The sequence below is a fragment of the Hipposideros armiger genome, unplaced genomic scaffold (genome assembly GCF_001890085.2).
Source record: "Hipposideros armiger isolate ML-2016 unplaced genomic scaffold, ASM189008v1 scaffold_28, whole genome shotgun sequence".
NCBI lineage: Eukaryota > Metazoa > Chordata > Mammalia > Chiroptera > Hipposideridae > Hipposideros > Hipposideros armiger.
The window spans coordinates 4,750,023-4,770,930 of NW_017731378.1; the positions used below are offsets into that span (position 1 = coordinate 4,750,023).

The 20,908-nt window shown below is 38.1% G+C and overlaps 1 protein-coding gene across 10 annotated transcripts in view; it reads right to left on the reverse strand.

Moving 5' to 3' along the window:
- Positions 1 to 317: 317 nt before the first annotated feature.
- Positions 318 to 20,908, reverse strand: part of NT5C2 (5'-nucleotidase, cytosolic II) — a 121,330-nt gene continuing 100,739 nt past the window's right edge. For 6 of the 10 annotated variants that reach the window (XM_019636397.1, XM_019636389.1, XM_019636388.1 and 3 more), the window contains 16 exons: positions 16,674 to 16,791; positions 15,786 to 15,881; positions 15,426 to 15,449; positions 11,672 to 11,763; positions 11,477 to 11,534; positions 10,352 to 10,445; positions 9,692 to 9,745; positions 8,082 to 8,165; positions 7,026 to 7,067; positions 5,827 to 5,934; positions 5,482 to 5,548; positions 4,676 to 4,846; positions 3,260 to 3,311; positions 3,080 to 3,140; positions 2,756 to 2,932; positions 318 to 1,759 (listed from right to left, as the gene is read on the reverse strand). In XM_019636397.1, coding sequence (XP_019491942.1) covers positions 1,523 to 1,759; positions 2,756 to 2,932; positions 3,080 to 3,140; positions 3,260 to 3,311; positions 4,676 to 4,846; positions 5,482 to 5,548; positions 5,827 to 5,934; positions 7,026 to 7,067; positions 8,082 to 8,165; positions 9,692 to 9,745; positions 10,352 to 10,445; positions 11,477 to 11,534; positions 11,672 to 11,763; positions 15,426 to 15,449; positions 15,786 to 15,881; positions 16,674 to 16,791 — 1,535 coding nt within the window. In that variant the 3' untranslated portion in view covers positions 318 to 1,522. The remainder of the gene's footprint in view (positions 1,760 to 2,755; positions 2,933 to 3,079; positions 3,141 to 3,259; positions 3,312 to 4,675; positions 4,847 to 5,481; positions 5,549 to 5,826; positions 5,935 to 7,025; positions 7,068 to 8,081; positions 8,166 to 9,691; positions 9,746 to 10,351; positions 10,446 to 11,476; positions 11,535 to 11,671; positions 11,764 to 15,425; positions 15,450 to 15,785; positions 15,882 to 16,673; positions 16,792 to 20,908) is intronic. The other 4 variants (XM_019636398.1, XM_019636393.1, XM_019636392.1 and 1 more) reach the window with 1 other exon arrangement.

The window sequence follows — 20,908 nt, forward strand, 5'->3', positions numbered from 1 at the left end:
TTCTATCCTGAATGAGAGTAATTAATAGCTGGGGTGACCACGGACACGTTCTCTAAAATTGAAAACAGGACAGTATCTTGACTGCATTCCCTACCTGTAAGATGATTTTTTTTTAATCTCCTCATAGTGCTGTACCAAAAAACTTTCCATGAAAAATTTTTGAGGCCTATTTAAGTATTATATTATAAATTTAACCATGAAGTTAATGTTAGACTATATTTATTTTAAGAGAATTTCAAATTGCTGTCACTAAGCCAAGCCTAAACCCACTTGAAGACTAATAGTTATTACAGTTGTGCTACAGGAAGGGGTCAAAGTCAGTATTAGAAATGTTATACTTTATTGAATTCTAGAGCAGCTACTCTACCCTCCCATGTTCATCAATGACAAGAATGGAAGAACTATATGAAGGTTAAAGTAAGAGTCTACACACCATTGTTAAAAACATTGTAACAACCATTGTAACAACTTTCACTGTACTGGAAGGCAGTTATGATACCCTAAAATACACAGTAATGATCCATTCTTGTTCAAAACAACAAGAAATGAATTCACTTGGGATTCTAAAGTGAATTTATTCACACTGATTGTGCCCTCTGTTTTTGTAAGGTTCTGGCTTACAGAGCCCACTTCCCATCCTCTACGGCTCGACTCTGAAAACCACTCAGCCCCGAGGATGACGAAGGCTGCAACTGGGCACCATGGGCCCCATAGCATGTGGATTTTAGTCAGTTATGCTGTCATATAAGGAGGAGGTTCCTCCTTTTCTTTTTGGGGACTTGCTTCTTTGTACTCTGTCAGCTAAATTCTTTCTATAGATTTAAACCGGATGAGAAAAAGATTGTTTTTCTGAAAACAAATAAGCATTTTTGGTATCAATCACATAACTGTAGAAATAGATGAAGACTTTTGCCTCAAAATGAAATTGCTACAGTCCATTCCACATCAGCCCTACAATAAAGCCACAGACGGACAGCAGCCTTATCAGAGTTACTGAGGACACTTAACAGGCTTGTAAAATGAACCTCGACCTTAACAGAAGACTACATTTGATCATGGAAACAATGTATTTCTCCAATGATATACAATACTATGTAATGCACTGAAAAATATGGACTTTGGAGGAAGTGCACAATTTGTAACATAATAGCATTTTTGGATCACCTCTTCCCATCTTTCTCCTTGTTCCACTCTGAGACCCTTCAACTTTACTGATAGTGAAACAAGACCAGGAAACGTTGTCACAAGCCACGCCAGAGCCACCTGCATGCAGCCCAGTTTTACCCTTACTTTCTTCCAATAGATTCCATTACAATTTTGAACCATCTGTGAAGAGTACAGACACACAGAACTAAAACAAGTATCTCCCTATGATTAGAATACCTTAGAGTCTTCAGAAACTTTGCAGATGTACCTTTGACGGAGCTCCCCCTCCCACTAAAACCCAAACAGGGACATGGTCTTCTCCTATGAGTCCTGCCAGAACTTGTTTAATGGGTACTCAGAGTTTTGTTTTTTCTCCTTATTCTTCCTCTTCCTCCTCCTCTTCATCATCATCTTCATCATGGCAGTGTGTAATTTCCTGGGGAGCCAGTGGGAAGAAATTGGGGGGTTTAATCTCACTAATCGACCGTGTCAGCTGGTGCCGCTTGTAGTCAGAATCTTTGAAATCCACTGAAGTCCGGTTCCGTGTGGCAAGTGGGGACTCCACTTCATTGATATCCACATGTGTGTGTTCCACCGTTGATTCATGTGGCATCTAGAACAAAGTCAGGTTCAGAAAGCAGGCAGAACGAAAGAACTGTTTCCCAAATCCTAACCCCCTCCCTCTTTAGGTGGCCATGCAGAGGGATGTCTATCATGGACCAGAAGCCAACCCAGCTTAGACACAGTGTTTTTCTGGAACTACCTAAAGCTACCTGTCCTCTTCTCTCTTCCCAACCCTCAAAACTGCGCCCAGACCGTTTATTCTACCATAGCCTGAAACTGAATAAGATGGGAAAGAAGAGATCCTTACTTCCTACTTCACAGCAAAGGTAGTCCTGAAACATCAGTATCAGAACATAGGAATATAAAAACCACATTTCTGGGCCGGCCGAGTGGCGCGTTGGTTAAGAACTGGCTTGGGATGCCAGAGAGCCCCGGTTCGGATCCCACATATGAAGGCCAGTGACACTGCCCTCTACAGCTAAGATACTGAACAACAGCTCAACCTGGAGCTGGGCTGCTGTGAGTCGCTGGCGACGGCGTAGGCTGCAGCCCCTGTGGCAGTGGGTTGTCATGGGCTACCGTGTGTAGCCAGCAGCCAGCGTGAGCGGCCAGCAGCCGCTGTGAGCGGCTGTCCAGAAGCCGGCGACTGATCTGCCTCGCCCGGGAAGAGTGCAATGATGGTGCCAACTTGGGCCAGTGAAGCAACGTCCTCCACAACTAGACTGAAGAACAAAACGACAGCAACTTGTCTGTTCCCCTTCCCCCAATTCCCCAATAAAAATCTTAAAAAAAAAACCAAAAACCACATTTCTCTCATTTAGTGCTAACAAAAGAGGAAAGACTTCACCATTCAAACAACTTTGAATAGTCCTCCGAGTACAGCTATACCCTGTAACAGTCTATCTTGACCACACTTTCTCAAAGCCTCCTTTTGAGCAGCCTGCCCTTGGGCTTTAGCACATGCGCCTCCCACAAAGCTGGCTGCAGGTTTCAGCCTTAGGAGCATCTTCTCTGTAAAGAGTAGTTTAAGGCTGTATTAACTCACCAAGACGTGGGCAGCTCGGAAGAGGTAGCTGAATGGGTAATACAGCAGATTGATGAACGAGGCTGCATAGAGGTCAGCATAGCGCATCACCTGACTGGCAAAGAGGGTCTGCCGGGAGCCACTGCGGAACAGGCTTCCCATCATCCCATAGCACATGTCCATGTCATGAGTTACTTTCTAAAACAAAGAGCAAGAGTGCGTGTCAGCTCATTCAAAAAATATTTACTAAGTGCTGGCTATGTGCCAGTTCCTGGGTAAAATCAGAACTAGAAAAATCACTTAAACTTTATTTTCCAAGTTTTCTCCCAAACCCCACTTGGATACCTTAATATGTCTCTGGATGGAACTAATGTCTGGCCGCTCGTTGCTGCTACTGTCGAGGTGCCTGGAGACAAAAAAAATCCAGTGAAAATCTCTAGAAAGGCAATTCCGTACACCTAGGTGACCCCCAAAGAGGCAGACAGGTTTTAGGAAGAAAGTTTTAAAATTATGAAAGAAACTTACTTGTAGAGGTCAGCCAAGAAAACATCCAAACTCTGAAGCTCTTCGAAAAGTGCTAGTTAAGGTTTGGAAGGAAAAGGAAAATGTTTTCAATAAATTGAATAAAAAGCATCCAATTTTTAACTACTGCTGACACTATATTAAAAGGTTACAGACATGACTGAAAAGTAAAGCCAGAGGTGAGTGTATCGAATGACTTCCTTGTCCCTCTTTAGGATAACCCACACACGCGGCCTGCAGTCTGGCAGCTGATGAGCACCCCAGCCTCCTCTTTAGCTGTCTTTCCTCCTCCTGCTGCTGAAACTGACTACAACTCTCCTTCCAACTGGATGCTGATTCTGAGCTGACCAAGTGCCAGTTCACACCTCACCCATCTCAAGTGTGTCAGCAAAGCAAGTACTAACAAAGAATTAAGTGGCCTGTCCAAAGTTACAAGTCTAGGAAATAGAGCCACATCAACTAGATTGCTAAAACTTCATAGGTGGGAAGTTGAAAATGTGGGTGAAAGGCTAGCTAGAAAACCCCACTGATAAATACAAATACTAGCAACGGCCAGCGTCTGCTGCATGCTTTCTGTGTGTCCAGCTTTTCTGAGCTAGGATTCCCTAAAGAAAATGAAGCCTTAATGTACCCGCTGTATGTAACAAGTCTTTCTCTGCCATCTTTGAGAGGCCTGAGAGTCCTTCACTCATCTTCTCTGCGGCTCAAATGAGGAGCCTTGGTTAAGGAGGGTTGATACTTCTCTCTTCTTTACACACATTACCTCAGTTAAGTCTCAGCAGCTTTACGAGGTAGGTATAATTATTACCCTCCTTGTAACATTTGAGGCAACTAAGGCACAAGGTGTCTCAGTAACATGCCTACGATCACCACACTGGGTGATGCCAGCTAGGACTGTTTGGGGAAACTGTGTGTCAAACATCTTTACAAGATTAGCTCCAAGCTCACATTTCACTGTACACAGTGTAGCTCAGCTCAGAGAATGCAATTTGGCCTCATTCTCTGCTTCTCAGAAGAGCAAATAAAAAATACCAGGAGGTGATTAACACTCAGAGCCACCACTGCCCCAGAATCACAGATATGGGCTGGCAGCAGAGAGACGGGACTACAGAGGAGAGTGGAGTTCCCAGGTTAGCTGCTACTGTAATACAACTCAGAGAGACATTTTATACTTAATCGTGAAGGGATTCAAGAAGAAAGCTGAACAAGATAACCTTTCATAAATCCTCAAATTCTGGAGTTCTGTGAAGTATTTGGCTCTCTGGGAAGAAGGTATACAAATGTCAAGGTGCATCCTTTGACATTTGACCCCATACATCAATGTAATGGTTCATCAAAGAGGACTGACTCACAGCTGGCCATTTAGATCTAAACTAGGTTATGTCAATGATTTAGAAAGTAAGAGTAATGGCTCCTTACAGCTCTTATTAGTCCATACATGCAGCTCCTGTGCAAGTTCAGGAATCACCAAGAAAGTTCGCCACCCTTGCCGTTTCTTTGATTTTAAAATGTCCCCAAAGATGTGATCTCCAATATACAAAATGTCCTTGCCCTTGGCTCCCAACAAATCACAGATTGTATCAGATGAACCTGAAGCAATGGAATGAAGAAGAAAACAAATGTCTCCATATTAAAAATATGTTCCAAGTACCATAACCATTAAATAACATGATTAATTTTATTCTTATGTGAGGAACAGACTAGAAAAAGGGCTCACCTTTCTGAAAGACAAAGACTCACAATTTTCTGCTTTTCATCACTTTTTATTGCCTTTAAGAAAAGGCCTTCAGCTCCACTATGTCACCAAATCCAAGAGCGACAGAACTACATATCTCACAGCGTTAGTGACTATAACCCTCAAAAGTACCACCACTTTTTCTCATAACAGTCTGTCATTCAGCTGGCTTTGTTCGACTTTCTCACTCCAACATAATAACCATCTGTGTCCAAGGGGCTCCTTGAGGGCCCTTTGAGAACCACATCAAATGATTCCAGGACACTGAGAAAAAGCCTCAAATAGGTAAAAGAAGGATGGTGGAAACAGATCCTTTTAGTGAAAATCTAAGGTTCATTAGGACATACAACTTCTCAAACCTGTTCTCCCTGACGCCTATTGCATTAGTACATGACTGACATCCCTCAGCAGATGTTGGGAGGACATCAAAGCTCTCACAGTGAGATCTGAGCAAAGACTTACACTAAATAATGGGAAGTCTGCGACTCACCTCCCGAGTAGACAATACCATGCTGTAAGGGGCCTGTGTAGGTACCAATTTTCAGCTTGCCAGTTTTCTGTAAGAAGAGAATATGGGCTTTGTAATATTTTATCATTCTATCACAATCTCCACCCAAACTGCTACTTGGCTAGGCAGCCAAATGAACAGCACTTCTGAATTATATTCTTTTAAATTATTTGGCTATTTCAATTAAGATCAGAACTCTTAGAATAATTTCCAAAAAGGGCTATGGCTAAGAAGTTAAAAATTCTTGTTTCCATAGGGAGAGTAGGCGTGGGGAAAGGAGAAACACAAAGGAAGTGTGCCAGCAGACAGAGCATCCTCTCGACTTACAGTGTCCACCTGACGCAGGACTGTGCCTTCCCCAAAAAAGAGTGGTTTGCGTGCATCCACCAAGATCAGGTCAAAGTAGGACTGCCACGGTCGATGGGAGCTCCCAGGCTGATGAAAGAGAAACAGCCAAAGCTGAAACATCACTCCTAACCTTACGGCACTAATATTTAATTTCACTCAGACGCAAGGAATGTAGAAATACTGAGGATAATCAGAGGATTCCACTGTTGTATTAAAAATATACTGTGTCTTATTATAAGCCACATCCTTTTGGAAGCAGGCAACGTGAAAGTATAAATAATGACTCTAAAAATCTCCACATCTTAAATCATTTCATTTACTCCTTATTAACTTATCTCACAGCAATTTATATGAAAGAAAGGGTGCTCACACTCTAAAATGGGCTAAAAGAGGCCCAGGGGGGGCTAAGGAGAGGTGAAAATCAATACTCATGAGAAACTGAGAAAGGGGCAGATCAGTATCAACTGAAGTACTCAAACTAACAAGGAACTATTAGGAAGTTTTATCGGTTATGTTCTCAGAATGATGGCTCTGGGTACGCACGGGCCTTTGACTCACTCTGCAGGGTAACCGCGCAGCACTAATGTAAAAGTTATGCCCATTAATATTATTTCCATCCTGAAACAGAACCATGGCATTAACCTTTTAAGGTCAAGCTGAGGAGCACTGCATACTGTGCTTTTTGGGTGATCTCAAAAGAGGGATTTACTGACATTTATTCAAAGAAACCTAGGATTAAAATCCCACAAGAATATGATTAAATTGCATTGAGTATTCCTTAAATCTAAGTGCAGCTATACTGCTGGCACAAAACTCATCAATAACTAATAGCAAAACCTAGATATTGTTAAAACTATGAACAGTTTCTGTTTCTTTTAAATCAGGTATCTTCTTCAATCTGAAAATTCCTTTTATTGCCACATAAACTTAACAACTCTGCAGAGAACTTCTTGGGCATAAAATTATTCTGATCCACTCTACTAAATACCACATGAATATCTCTTATTTGGATACTAAGTTTTCAACTTGTTAGCAACTTTAAATTACACCAGCTCCTGCATGACTTATGATGAAGACTTCTGGATGGGTCCTGACCAATTCCTTACCCTCAATATTCCAGACCGATTAAATGCATTCATTATTACTAAAGAAATGGTCTATTAATTTACATATATTACCTTGGGGCCATGTGGGAAATCAAACAGATGAGTCATAATTTTCTGGGGGGAAAAAAAAAATCCAACATAAGGTCCATATACTACTTCTGCAAAAGATACAAAACACCTGAAAAAATCACACAAGCTTTTCATAAGACAGGTCTTTTTCAATATAGGATTCATCACATTCTTGTTTCCTCTCAAGTTTATGAAATCATGGCTGTGGAAGCCAGAAATTAATGCTTCATCATAACAAACATACAAAAGCTTCTGACATTATCAGTAGGACATGGGCTGCTACTAGGAGGTATTTCTGTGGGTTCATTCTTTGCCCTATCCAGCTCTCCTGGTGTACTGGATCACACAGGAGAAGAGAAGGGCATCTGAGGTAAAAGCATTGAGAAGACGAATGATTTACATGGAAATAACATCCCACGGCTTTCTTGCTACTGCTCTTAGACCAACCAAGCCAATGAACCCCTGGCTTTGTAAGACTGCTTACTCCAAATCACCAGATTTCTAAATCAAGATTTTACATAAAGAGGATTGGAAAGCGCTGAGCTTCTTGACAGTACTATGTCTTGGCAAAAGTAAGATGAGATTAGGGAGTTAAATTGGCTTTTCTATATGGTTTAATCATGGCAAAAAATTAAATTCAGCGGTAGTAAATTTTGATGGCTAAGTCAAAATATCTTTGCACCATCTATTGCTGTCTGTCTCCCAACAGCAGGGAGGGCATGTACACATGTGCAATAAAGGGTGTGATTTAAGTTTATATAAATGATGTGCCAAAGAGACAAAGAAGCCATTTTAACCAACACAAATGTTTTAATTCCTAAATTAAAACATTCAAGTAGCCAACTGTAATCAGGGAAAATAGTCAAATATTTAGAAAATTTTTAGAATCATTTTGATGTAGCCCTTACACTATATGTTTTTGCTCTTTTAACTCTGCTTTCAAAATGAAATGGCAAAAACTACCCTTAATAAGCTACTATCTTCCTCATTATCTTCACAGTTCTTTAGACAAAATAATTCTTCTGTATAAATAAACAAATATGAATATTAAGCACTTACATCTGTATATTTATAGTCACTGTTGGTGGCAAGAAATACTTTCCCTACTTCCTTCATCCGGCTCAGAAGCAAAGGCAGTTTTCCCTGAAATGTAATACAGTGATGAGTGAAACACAAAAACACAAATACATATTCATTCACACTGTCATCACATACCAGACTTTGGTCCACTGAAATAAGAACAGGGATGTCCGTTAAGGGTTGGTTGGTTTCAGAATTTTGCATTTACAAGAGCACATTGTAACTATGCACAAATTAAGTATTAACATATGTAATATATGTGGTGTATATAATACACAGATTTTATATATAAAACGATACATATAAATGATTATATGATTAATAAAAACATCTCTACCTTCCTCATTATGTCTACCTCAGGAAAGAATTTAAATTACCTTGTAATCTTTTAAAATGTGTGAATTAGATGTGTTACAGATCAGGAGAAGCTGATTTTAAACATCAGCAAAATCTTCTACATAGATAGTATTAGATATAGCTTCATTGTATGTATTTTCATTTTTAAAAACATCTTGCAGAAATGAAATGACGTGTGCAGGATACAACCCAGAAATGCCCAGACCCACTTGTAGATACGAGAAAATTCTAACTCCTGATGTGACCACAAGAAAAACAGCTTTTCCTTGTCTCACAGTAAATAGGTTTCTTTACTCCAATTCTCCTAGACCCCTCCTGAACCACTCAATGTTCTTTCTTGAAGCAACAAGGTTGGGGGTTAGGGGGGAAACTAGGAGGTACAAAGACTAAAAACAGTGAGAAATCTTTACACCAAATTACTTTGAGAAAACATTGCATTTTGCTACTTTTATTCTGTAAGAAAAGGATGAAGAACCTCATCTTATGGTGGTGCGTGTGTGTGTGTGTGTGTGTGTGTGTGTGTGTGTGTGTGTACTATTTTGAAATAATTTCAGACTTGTAGAAAAGTTATGAAAATAGTACAGAGGGTTCCCACATAGTCTTCATCCAGCTTCCCTTAATTATTAATATCTTACATAGCAATTATCAAAACTAAGAAATTAACATTGGTACAAACTATTAACTACAGATTTTTCTGAATTAAGTTTTCCATTAATATCTTTTAAGATGTTTTTAAGCTTTCCTTATTATTTCCTGTTGATAGGTTAAAGACAATTTAACAGTTACACATATGTACATTTTTTTAAACAATCTAGCTTGGTGGTTATGGACTTACTAACTATGAACTTGGGCAAGTTATTTAATCCCTTTATTCCTCAGCTTTTTCATCTATAAAGCAGAAGTAACAATACCTAATTCAGGGTTACATGGAATAAATGGGATAATGCATGTAATCACTTGGCACGCTGATATACACACAGTAACCACTCTAGCTGCTCTTATTATAATTAGAGCTGTAAGAACAAATGCAATGCTAGGTTTTCTTGACTATCAACAAATAGGAAAAACCATACTAAGACCTATGTTCACTCTTGGTGATTGTACTTATCATATATTATGCCAAAACAAAGAAATCTCTTCCATTGTTCTTTTCCTTATAAATAGGCTTGATATTCATTTCCCTAACAGTTAAATACGCGATCATGCAGATCTATTTTCTCCTTATTACTTACATCTTTGACTACATACTTCTCAAGATTTTCAACTGTCTTTTCCTTAAGGGAGCCCTAGGGGAAGAAAACAAGGAAATAACAAAGTCAGTTTTTAAGAGTTATAAGACCAATTGTGTCTACTATTAACCTAAATGCATTTCTTAAGTATTTACCAAAATAGAAAAGTAGATAAACTGGAGAAGGCCAGGAAAAAGTAACAGATGTGATTTGCTGCAACTCTGCCTCCAAAAGGTATTTAAAACATAAAATTATTTTTATTTTAAACTAGAAATCAAAAGGCACTCCATATTTTACTCAGTACAATTTATAGTAAATGTAAATATAATATTAGTGTTATTAGTCAAGTGTGAGGTATTTGAAAAAAAAACACCAAAATGAACCATAATCATCCCCAAAGGATACAGTAAGTATAATATTAACACTGAAATCTCTTCCAAATATGTTTGGGAAATGCACCACCACTGAGGAAAGATCAGTATGACCTCTGAAAGCAGTACAGCCAAACACAGGAACAGAAATATAGAGAGCTATCACTAGAGGGCAAATTCATTTTTTTGTTAAAGGAAATTTGCTCTTTTTGCACTTGGAAAGTTAATGTGTCAGATCATAAAACACATGGCAGAAAGTGAGCAGGTGAAGCAGCCAGCGGCTCTTAGGTACCTTGTAATGAACCCAGTCAACAGCATCTCTTACATCCTGGAACATACTCCGGTAAGACATGAAGAGGTCCCCATCTTTAAATCCTGTTTCACAGCTACAGAAAGATGAAAAGAACATGACAGGGAATCCAAAGGAGGGCAAATCAAATGACTATCAAACACTGCCCAGGGACTCAAAGGTTCCATTATCACATAGATAAAGGCACTGGCTAATTAGGAAAATACTCCCTAATGAAAATCCATTCTGACCACCGGAGGTGACTATAGTGTTCAATGGAATGCAATAATTGTGAACAAATACGAAGTGATAGAAGAATTTATTGAATGGAAGCTAAAAGGCCAGTTCCAAAAATATCAGGTTCCTTTATTCATCACTTTTAAGAAACAGGTTCCTATCAAAGAAACATTTAAACCTTAAAATTGGTAATTTAGGTTCTCTGTACCCTGACTTTTCTGACATCTCTTGGTACAAAGGTATAGCTTCCTTTCTATTCAGCTTAGTGACTTAGCACTCCACCAAACTTAGTGCCTGGAAGTGGGTAAGGCCTAAAGAGGATAAGAAGTTAGCAAATTCTGGTACATGTCTCAACTTTCACCCGTGGTTACGCAATTCCCCCTAAAAAGGAGAAGATAACTTGTTCAAGACTCAAGCAAAAATTTACATCAGGGAGGATAAACAGTATTTATTCCTTAATCAAATCTTGCTGGGCCTGGAAATGAAACTCAATTACTATCCCTGAATGGCTCCTGGGTAGCTGCTGTGAAATGAGTAGGGGGGTTTTAGTGTAATTCTGCTTGGACAGATAATCATCACACAAACCTCCCACTCAGTTGTCACAATTAGCACCTCTGCTGGCCGTCTTCATTCCCAGGAGAAGCCAATCAGAAGTGGTCCCTTCCAAACATGGCTGCAGCACACTGGCAAGGAGAGGGGCCGTGTGGGAGGTGAGAGCCTGCATGGAGCTGCTGGTGCTGTTCCATCTCTCAGGCTGGCAATGTGGCATCTTTCACTAGCACTAAATTCACTTCAGAAAAGCAGAAAAGACCTACAATGGCCAGTTCTCTAAAACCCTGTACATTAATTTTTTAAAAATCAATTGGAAAAATAATTATAGTATGTACATACCTGGTATATCTGGGACAATTAGTAAAAAAATCTACTAGGCAGGCGAACAGGTAGGTCTCTGAAAAATGAAGAATAGATATTCATAAGCTATAAGTGAGATAATTCAAACTTATTTCATAATCTCCCTTGAGCAAAGGCAAATCATCATGGAAAGAAGAGAAAGCATCAGTATATATAAGCATAGAATGAGTCTACCTGGTAGGTTGAATAGTGTATTCAGAATGTAAAATCTTTCAGTGTCATCTCGTTGAATAAATTTATTTGGATACTGCTCTCTAGTTTCTGGTCTGAAAGAAAAAATTTTTTAATTAACTGACACCCCAAAAATTAACATTATAATAACTGAGAAATACTCATCATTCAAAAATTCATTCAAATATTTGGTGGCTACATGCAAGGCAGGGTTCCAAACATTACACACGAAGATGAACAAGCTCGGGTTGTTCTTAAAAAGTTCTGGTAAGGGAGATGAATCACATAACAAACAATTATAACAAGTAAAATATCACAACTACCACAAGAAAGTGCAAAGAGCTATGCGAAAACAGAGGAAGGGGAGACCATTTCAATTGAGTGAATGTGCGAGTGAGGAGAGGAAAATCTAGGAAGGACTCGTGAAAGTAGTGGCATGTGAGATGGTCCTTAAAGGCTTGGTAGAGAAACTAGTCCAATTTGAGTAGAGAAAGGGAAGCAGAGAAAATTAAAACTAGAAAGATAAATTGAGGCAGATCATGCTATTATTCTTAGGGACAAAAGAGTATTACTGACAGTTTTCAAGTAGAGGGATAAAACCATCGGATATGAATTGCCAAAATATTAAATTAGTTGCAGTTTTAGCACAAGATGGAAAAAAGAAATGTGATGTGTTACAAAAATGGCTACAAATTCTTCCTATTCCTTTATAATACAACTGCAATTACTTCAATTCAGTGACTCCATCCTTCAATACAGGCTTGAACAGCAGTAAGTGGGATCCAAACAGACTTGGAAAACACGTGTACACTGGGCAGCCTACTCTTGCTGCACTCGGAACTCTGAGGCTACTATGTGAATGAGAGGGAGGTAATCTGCTGGAGGCTACATGCAGAAATGAGGCACCTCAGCCAACAGGCCGCCAACTGCCAGACATGTGAGTGAGGCAATTCCAGATCAGCTGAGCAACCCCAGAATTGCCCAGCTGATTCTCAGAATTTTGAGCTAAATTAATGGAGATTGTTTAAGCCACCAAGTTTTGAAGTAATTTATTCTGCAGCAAAAGCTTACTGACACAGAGACAACGGACTGAGAAATCAGTTAAATAGTTATTGCAGGAATCCAGATGAGAACAGTAGGGGCCTGTCCTAGAGTGGTGACCAAGACAATTAAATGGAAGAATATATTCAAGAGAGAATGTCAAGGTAAAATGAACAAGATCAGGCAGCTGAATGGGTATGGCAGATTAGGGACATGAAAATCAAAATAATGATGCTCACACTAGAGTGTCTCTCAGAAGCTGGTAGTACCATTAATAGAAATAGGAAAATCTTAGAGACATGGATGTTGAGTTTTATTTTGGATACATTAAGTTGAAGTAAACAGATTTTTACAGGCAATCGGAAAAAAGGTCAAGAACATAAAACAGAGACTCAGACTTGAGAGATAACTGGAATCATCTATGCACAGGTAGTAAGTGAAGTAGATGAGGTCACTTAAGAGTATAGAGAAAGGCTGGCCGAGTGGCTCAGTTGGTTAAGAGCTCACTCAAGAGTTTGAGCTCTGAGCAACAGCGGTTCGATTCCAGGCCCAAACTGAGCAGCTGCTGAGCTGCCAACGGGTGGCAGGATGGCACAGCTTAAAAAAAAAATAGTAGAGAGAATACCAACTGGTAGTTACAAAATAGTCATGAGGATGTAAAGTACAGCATAGAGCATATGGTGCCAGGTGGGTACTAGACTAACAGAGGGGATTACTGCATAAATTATATAAATGTCTAACCACTATACTGAACACCTGAAACTAATATAAAATAATATTGAATGTCAACTGTAACTGAAAAATAATAAATATATTTTTTAAAAAGTACAGAAAAAGAAGACAGGGACTTTATTGATGGAGAACATTTAGGGTTTAAAAAAAAAAGCCAGAGAAACGGAAGTTGTTAGAGATGCATGAGAATCTGGGTGAGTGAAATGAAACACTGCAAGAAGGGGGTGGTGCTAATACAAATATTACAGAGGGAGCAAAAGAGAGAAAAACGAAAATATAAAAATGCACAATTCTCATGGTGAATTTATGGAGATTAACAAAATCATATTGTTCTCTGTCACCCATCTGAAATAAGAGTTCCAATAAAGAATAACTTTGTAGAATATCTCATTTTCTAGTCTTCCGAGATTTTCTATAATGAAAATTAAGGCTGAAGGAAATCGTAATTATATACTTTCCTCAATCAGGTTTAGTAAGATGACACTGTCCCCTTAGATATACTTTCCTATTCTGTCATTTAAGAGTAATTCCTTTACATAAGGATAGCTAACATTTATTAGGCAATTAGAACCCAAATTGACTTTAAATATAGTTACAATTACATTTTGTTTAAATGTCAAATCATGCTTACATTTAAAATAAAAATTCAGGGGGAGGTAATGTATCATAAAAGGAATGCTAGACATGGAGTTGGGTAGAAAACATAGTACTGCTAACTTTCTGCGAATAAAGATTTGATCTCAATATTATCCTATTCGAAAACTTTGAAAGCCTTTTTGCCACTGTCCAAAAAAGAGGTCCCAACTCATTGGCAAGGCATGTAAGGTGCTGCCTGGTGGAGCCTGAGTGCCTGGCAGCCATGCCCACCTCCGCCCCAGCGACTCCCTCATCCTCCGCCTCAGTCTCTCCTGCTGCATGGGCTTTTCCTTTTCACTCCACAGACTGCAAAGTGTTAAGTGCTGTTTGAATGATTCTGCATTTACTCGTAAGTGTTTAATAAGTGCTTTTGAAACACTATTAAATGTATTTTCAAAGGAGCTTTCTGGAAACTTTACTGGCTTATTTGGGGGAAGAAGGGAGGTCTGTGAATACTGAGTTAGTAAATCTAATCGTAGTGCTAATTTATAGAACTGCTTCTCTTCCTCTTCTTCTCTGACTACCTCTCCCCCCTTAATACAAAAATCCCTTTTCAGACATTAGTCAACAGGACACTGGTTCAGCCTCACTGGAATTCTGAATTATAGTGATAATATCCATATGTAAAATACTTTAGGTTGCAAGTACTATTTGCAGTCACTTCACGTTCTAAATTCTGCCTCCTGATATTCATGGATCTTGAACACCCCTCATGAGAAGAACAGTGCAAGAAAGGCCTGTCCAGATACATTGGGATGGGGTTGGATGTCACCCTTTCCTCACTACGTGCACGTGGAAATCTGTAAGCCTGTGCAACGCCAGCTAAAGAGTCTTGCTTCAGATGCTTCACTTCCAAGTAGGGATTTGCTGTGACCTCAGATTTAAAGAAAACTCAAGTACAGTTTCAATTAGTCTGTGCCTCTTGTCACAACAGGTATTTACCAAAAAGACATGTCTCTTTAACAATTTCAATGTAGACTGTGCAGTTTTTACTACTTTGCCATTGAGAATGAATATTATATGGCAAAGTTACATGAAAGATTGATACATATTATGGTTTTAAGAGTTGCTCTGACCCTAATACAGTGTTAGTGGTAAGGAAATTAGGTAATATAATAATAGAGAAGATGTGTAACTGTAAAGCCACAACTATAGTTGTCAAATACTGTGATTTTTTAAAAGAGAAAATGGGGATGTTTCACCAAAAAATAGCAGACACCAAATTTAATCTGCTGTTTACTAGGGTAGAGAGTCCAAATCAGTAAGACTAGTGGAAATATTCTGGTTATGAAAATGAAGCTTACATTGCTGTAGTTTTAAATTTTTCGAAGTACTTTTATATACCTACCTCTTCTGAGCAGCTACCTGAGAACTGTATTAAAAAGGAGAAAATAAAAATCTTAAGAATTTCAAATAAGTCAAAACTACTACAGTTATTTTTTGGCAAGTTTCAAGATTAGCTCTGTTAGATGCTGTTTAAGTGGAAGGCATTTAATTCAACAAAATGTAACTGCTAACTATATTTGTAAGTCAGTTTTGGGTCCTAACTGCCTCACAAATAATTGTTAAGCTATCTGTATGTAAAAGAATTGCTCTTTGATGATGAATAAACAGAAAAAGTATATTACATTTGGGGAGACAATGTCATCCTCATGTTGTTCAACTATAAAAACACTCATAAAGAGGCTAAAAGTTTCTGTGTACTCACCCCCTTATAAAGTTAAATCCATGTACACAGACCAAGAGGTTTCCATAGGCATCAACTTTCAAAAGATTTCCATACAGTGTATCAAAGACAAGTCCCCTGTGTGAAAAAGAAGACATCATCAGTAATGCAAATACAGGCAATAATCTTATGCAGTATTACTCAACTACCATGAACCAACTCCATGTTATTCAAGCTATATGGCAACTCAAGTATGTCCCAAAACAATATCACTCTAGAGGCTAAAGTAACTGAATGAAATCTTAAAAATGAATCCCAGAGCAACTAAAAAATATTTACTCTGTCCAGATACATAATCACAACTGCTTTCTGTAATGGAATAAGAGCTTAATCAAACAAGAAGTAAACTATAATTCCTCTTACTACAGCTGGTTCCATTCTAAAACCGTCTTTAATTTTCCTAGACAGCTGAGCTGGCTTGTATTTCCCTCTATCAGATGTTGTGTATGGAACATATTTGATGACGGCATCTCAGATAAATAAATATCCTCTTAATCTTAAATGCAAACTACCAAGAAGGCTCCTGATTATCAAGTTAAGTGTACTGGCAAAACGCGTGACTGCTCTCCAACAACCAGAGGTGGGAGCATCTGTGACTGGTCACTGCCTACCAGTTTTAAAAATCCCCTTTCTTCTCCACATATGGACCTTCTTCAATAACAATAAACTAAGTTAAATTCAAGAACACAAAAGAGATGGTGTGCATGAAAAGTCCTTGTATTTTAGATCAACTCTATCCCACCCCTATCCCCCCGCCCCCAAAAAACCCCATAAAATATCTTTTTATTTTTATGTCAGGGATGAATTTGAAATTATTGATGTTGGGGATAGAGAAAGGGGTCTTAACCCAAAAACGTCTTGAAAAATTACCTGGTTGGGAATGTAGGATCGTAAGCAAAGCTGAGCAGCTCCTGAGGATAGCCAATAGAAACTAATCTCGCCACAGTAAGTTCAAAGCCAAGGGACTCATACTCCGGGGACTTGTACACTGCACAATTAAAACAGAAGGCAAATGAATGAATTTCTACTCTTTCCCATTTCTCCCTGTTCTAAATCTGCCATTTTTCTTCTTTTCCCTCAAACTCCATGTTTTGTACTGCCCCAAGTTATCACAGAACTCAGTTGTTAGTCTGTGGAAATATGTCATATTATAGTAGGAGCAGCAGAACAGATAAATTATCAGACATTTCAGAATAGTTCCTCCACTTTTAAGAAACTTAATCCAAACATTTTTTCCTCTTTATCTATTCTTTCATAGTCACAATCCAAAGAGAAGAGGAAAAACTAATATGCACAGCTGTCATATTAACCATGAGAATATAAGTAAATAGAAAACTAGGTAGAACTTCATAGACGGTGTATAGGCCTGACCACCACACTGTATATCGGAAGCTGATGTTGAATAATATTGTATGTCAACTACAATAATATTGTATGTCAATTACAATATATATACAGTCACGGGATGTGGAGTAGTGTGTGGGAATGGAGTTGATGGAATTGTAATAGATAAGTATGATATCGGGTATGGGAGGGCAGTGGATGGGGGGAGGAGGGCTGTCACTTTGTGAGTATGAAAAGGATAACTCTTGCATTGTTTTGTACACCTGAAACTAATAATAATTTAAAAAATGAAAGAAAAAAAAACTAGGTAGAGAAGTCTAAATATGTTGAAGGTGTCACTGATGTGCATAACTGATGTGTGAATCCTTCAAAATGAGCTTTAAAAAAAAAAGTCTATGTTTGGAATTCCTATTTGGCTTGGCAGTTGCTCTATATTCCTTCTGCAATCAGCATAATTCTATTTATCAGGATTAACTTATCAGCCCTAACGACACTATAGTCATCAAAATTGCATTTTACAAGTTGTTACTGCAAAATCAACTATAAAAAGACATGTCTGAGACAACTAGGAAAATCTTGATGTGAACTGGGAGTTAGACATTAAAGAATTATGACTCATTTTATTAGACGTGATTATGGAAGAATTAGGATGCGCAAGTGTATGTATAATATATATTTTATATATCCTTATTTGCCAAAGAAGCATACTATTTTTATAGGTGAAATAAAATGGACTTAGGAATATGGGGGTTTCTCTCGTCTGTTGTGTATGTCTGAAATTTTCTATAATGAAAAAACTTTTCAGATTCATCACTGCAGTTCGGCATAAAAAAATTGTTGCTCCTTTAATTAGGTTAATTACAAATGAAATATTTAGGTAAGCATCCTTCCACCAGTCTCTAGGAGTGGGTAAGCCATATTAAAAATAATAAAAATTTTAAAAAGACCTGCAATCTTGCTAAATGCCATATGAGGTCAAAAAATGTCCCATTCTATGCTTACAGTCTCATAATAATACAACCATTATTATTATACTATTATAGGTCTCCTATCTATGACTAACATATAGCTTATGGCTCAAACTGATTTTTTTCATTACAATTAGTCTGCCTATCCAAGTTAATGCTAATATTTTAATGAGTACAATTCAACTTTCCCTTTCCAAAAGCAATCTTTTAGAATATTTCTGAAAATACATACAAGAAACCAATAATACTGGTTGCCTCCACAGCAGAGAAATCAACGGCTAAGAGACAGCAAGGAAGAAGACTCATGTACCTTCTTTTGTACCTTTAAAACTTGTAACATATTAATGTATTTATCTTTTAAATTAAATTGAAATTTTAAACAAGCAGGTGAATATTCAAAAAGTACTTTAATAAACATTTGTCATATTTAAAAAGCCTAGAATTTTTAAAGTCCTTTGGGAGATGCTTGAGTCTAATCAGAATAATGCCAAAAAAAAAAGGCTGTCGTTTCTTTTGTTGTCTTGGGGGTAATAATAATTTAATGCTAATGCTAACCCCAGGTAACATTTTCAAAGCTGGCTATATTTTTTACCTCCCTTCAATTCTAGCCCCATCCTCACCCCTCACTTCCAAAAAACTTTTTGAAGCCTCAAGTGTGGAATTCTTAAATCTAGATGATACACACTGTGGTAAAAGAAGTAACAGTAAGAGCAGGTGTATTATAAAAGCAGGAAAGCATGGTATCCACTGATGTCAATTTGAATTATTTTGACAATATAAAATTACATCTCACACCCCACCCAGTCCTTCCACTCCAATTGAAAGTAAATAACATTTTAACAATATTTTCATAAAATAAAAATTACTTCTCAATCCTACAAAGCCCCACTTATTTCAAACAATAATTAATGAAACAAAATTCCACTACACCTAATTTGGGTAATCCATTGGCTCATATATGGTTTGACCTATATAAAGTATTTCAATTATTAATTTTTCAGAATAATTTGCCGGGTATACCTTGAGAATGGGAGACAAAAACCAAACCTTAAAACACCTCCACGCAGGCTAACTCATAAATGACCAATTTTCCCTTGTTAGAGAATCAGGTAGTCATAGAGTGATGAAGTAATGGTGATTAAAACCTATGTCTATGCGACACTTCAGATTCAAACCCAAATCAATTTCAGAAATTTTAGTGCAACAAACAAATAAAGGGGATGAAAAACCTCAAATCCCCATTTTGCCATGACAAACCCTACAAGAGCAAAAACAAAACACTACACACTTGCCACACTGTGTTTATTCCAGGACAGAACTCGCCTGTGTTCAACTAAGGTGACTTTCTAAAAATCCCACCTACGGAAATAAATACTTGAAATTTCCTTTCTCTCAGTGAGTTTACGGTACTTCCCCAAAATATGATGTATTTTCCCCATTTTGTTGACCTTAAGTTGTATAGCAAGTACAAACATCAGCTGAAGCCAGAATTTAGGTCCCCCCGAGTCTCATCCAAAGCTCTTTGTATCGGGGTACACTACGCTACTACTGTTAAAAATGAATTTCTAGATTACATAGGCCACTGAAACTTAAGCTTGGGTGTTGAAACTCAGTACTTTCCCTCCAATTTCTTTCATCTAGTCCAAAATAAACTGCCCTAGTCACAGGTGGGAATGGATTTAGCAAAGAGAGTCCAAGTTCCACTTTGACAACACTATCTGTTTCACTAAGCTCTATATTAATCAGTAAGAACTATGAGCTATTGACATTTTCTCATAAGCTTCCCGGATAATTATTTCAGTAACACGAACTCCCAGGTCATTAAATCATCTGCTAGAGAGCTATACAGTATAACCAGGGATGCAGAAGTAGAACTGCAGCTGCACAGAGAACAAGTTTAGATGTTTTGTTCTAAGTGCCCCCAGGAATAATCACAATTTGTTCTGACCTGTAGCAAAAATGACCATTTCCTGAAGCGATAAAGAACCCCATATAAAAAAATAAGCAAATAAATAAAAAGTGAAAATGCCTTTTTTAAACAACCAGGCCCTTCGAAGCCAGTCTTGACATATGCGGGGAACCATACATCACCTCCCACTGTAGAGCTCTATGCTTCTCCACAACTGCAAAGGCTCTCATTTCAATTTCTCTCACAAATTGGCCAGTAAATGATGCACGGTTTAAAGCTTCTTACAACTGACTTTCCAAAACATAGCCAGTAGCTTGAGTAAACAGAACCTCACACATGCACTGCTTATTCCTTCCTCAAGAAAGTCCTCAGGCCTATCCTAATTTACCCAATATCCAAAGACAAAGGAAAACGTTATTTTAAGGGCCAGAGTCCAAAAAAAAAAAAAAGACTGCTTCAGCCATTAGGGCAGCACACAGTGTTCTCAGGTTACGTAACTAGCCTATAAAGAGAACAACCAAAGCTTTGAAAGCTGAAGCAACTGAGAGTATTTAAAGATATTCTTTACTCCATCATCTGCAAGGCACAAACAGCTCTTAAAAAAATATCAACTGCATGTGGTGGGGATGAACGTTGTGGCTCTGTTCTGAGCAGATAATGTTCATACAACATAGAACTTAGGTTAGAGGAGACAGTGCCTTTGCAATGAGCCAAACACTTTCTGCAGGGAAGTCTGGTGTTCTCATGCACTTTTTACCTTTGCCACCAAGATCCACACTATGGTAGTGGTTAATAGATTTTAGAAAAAGAAAGGGCAAACCTCTACAGAGGTTCCAGCCTAGCAGAGTGATGCTGCCAAAATGCGAACTCACATGAGGCAGATG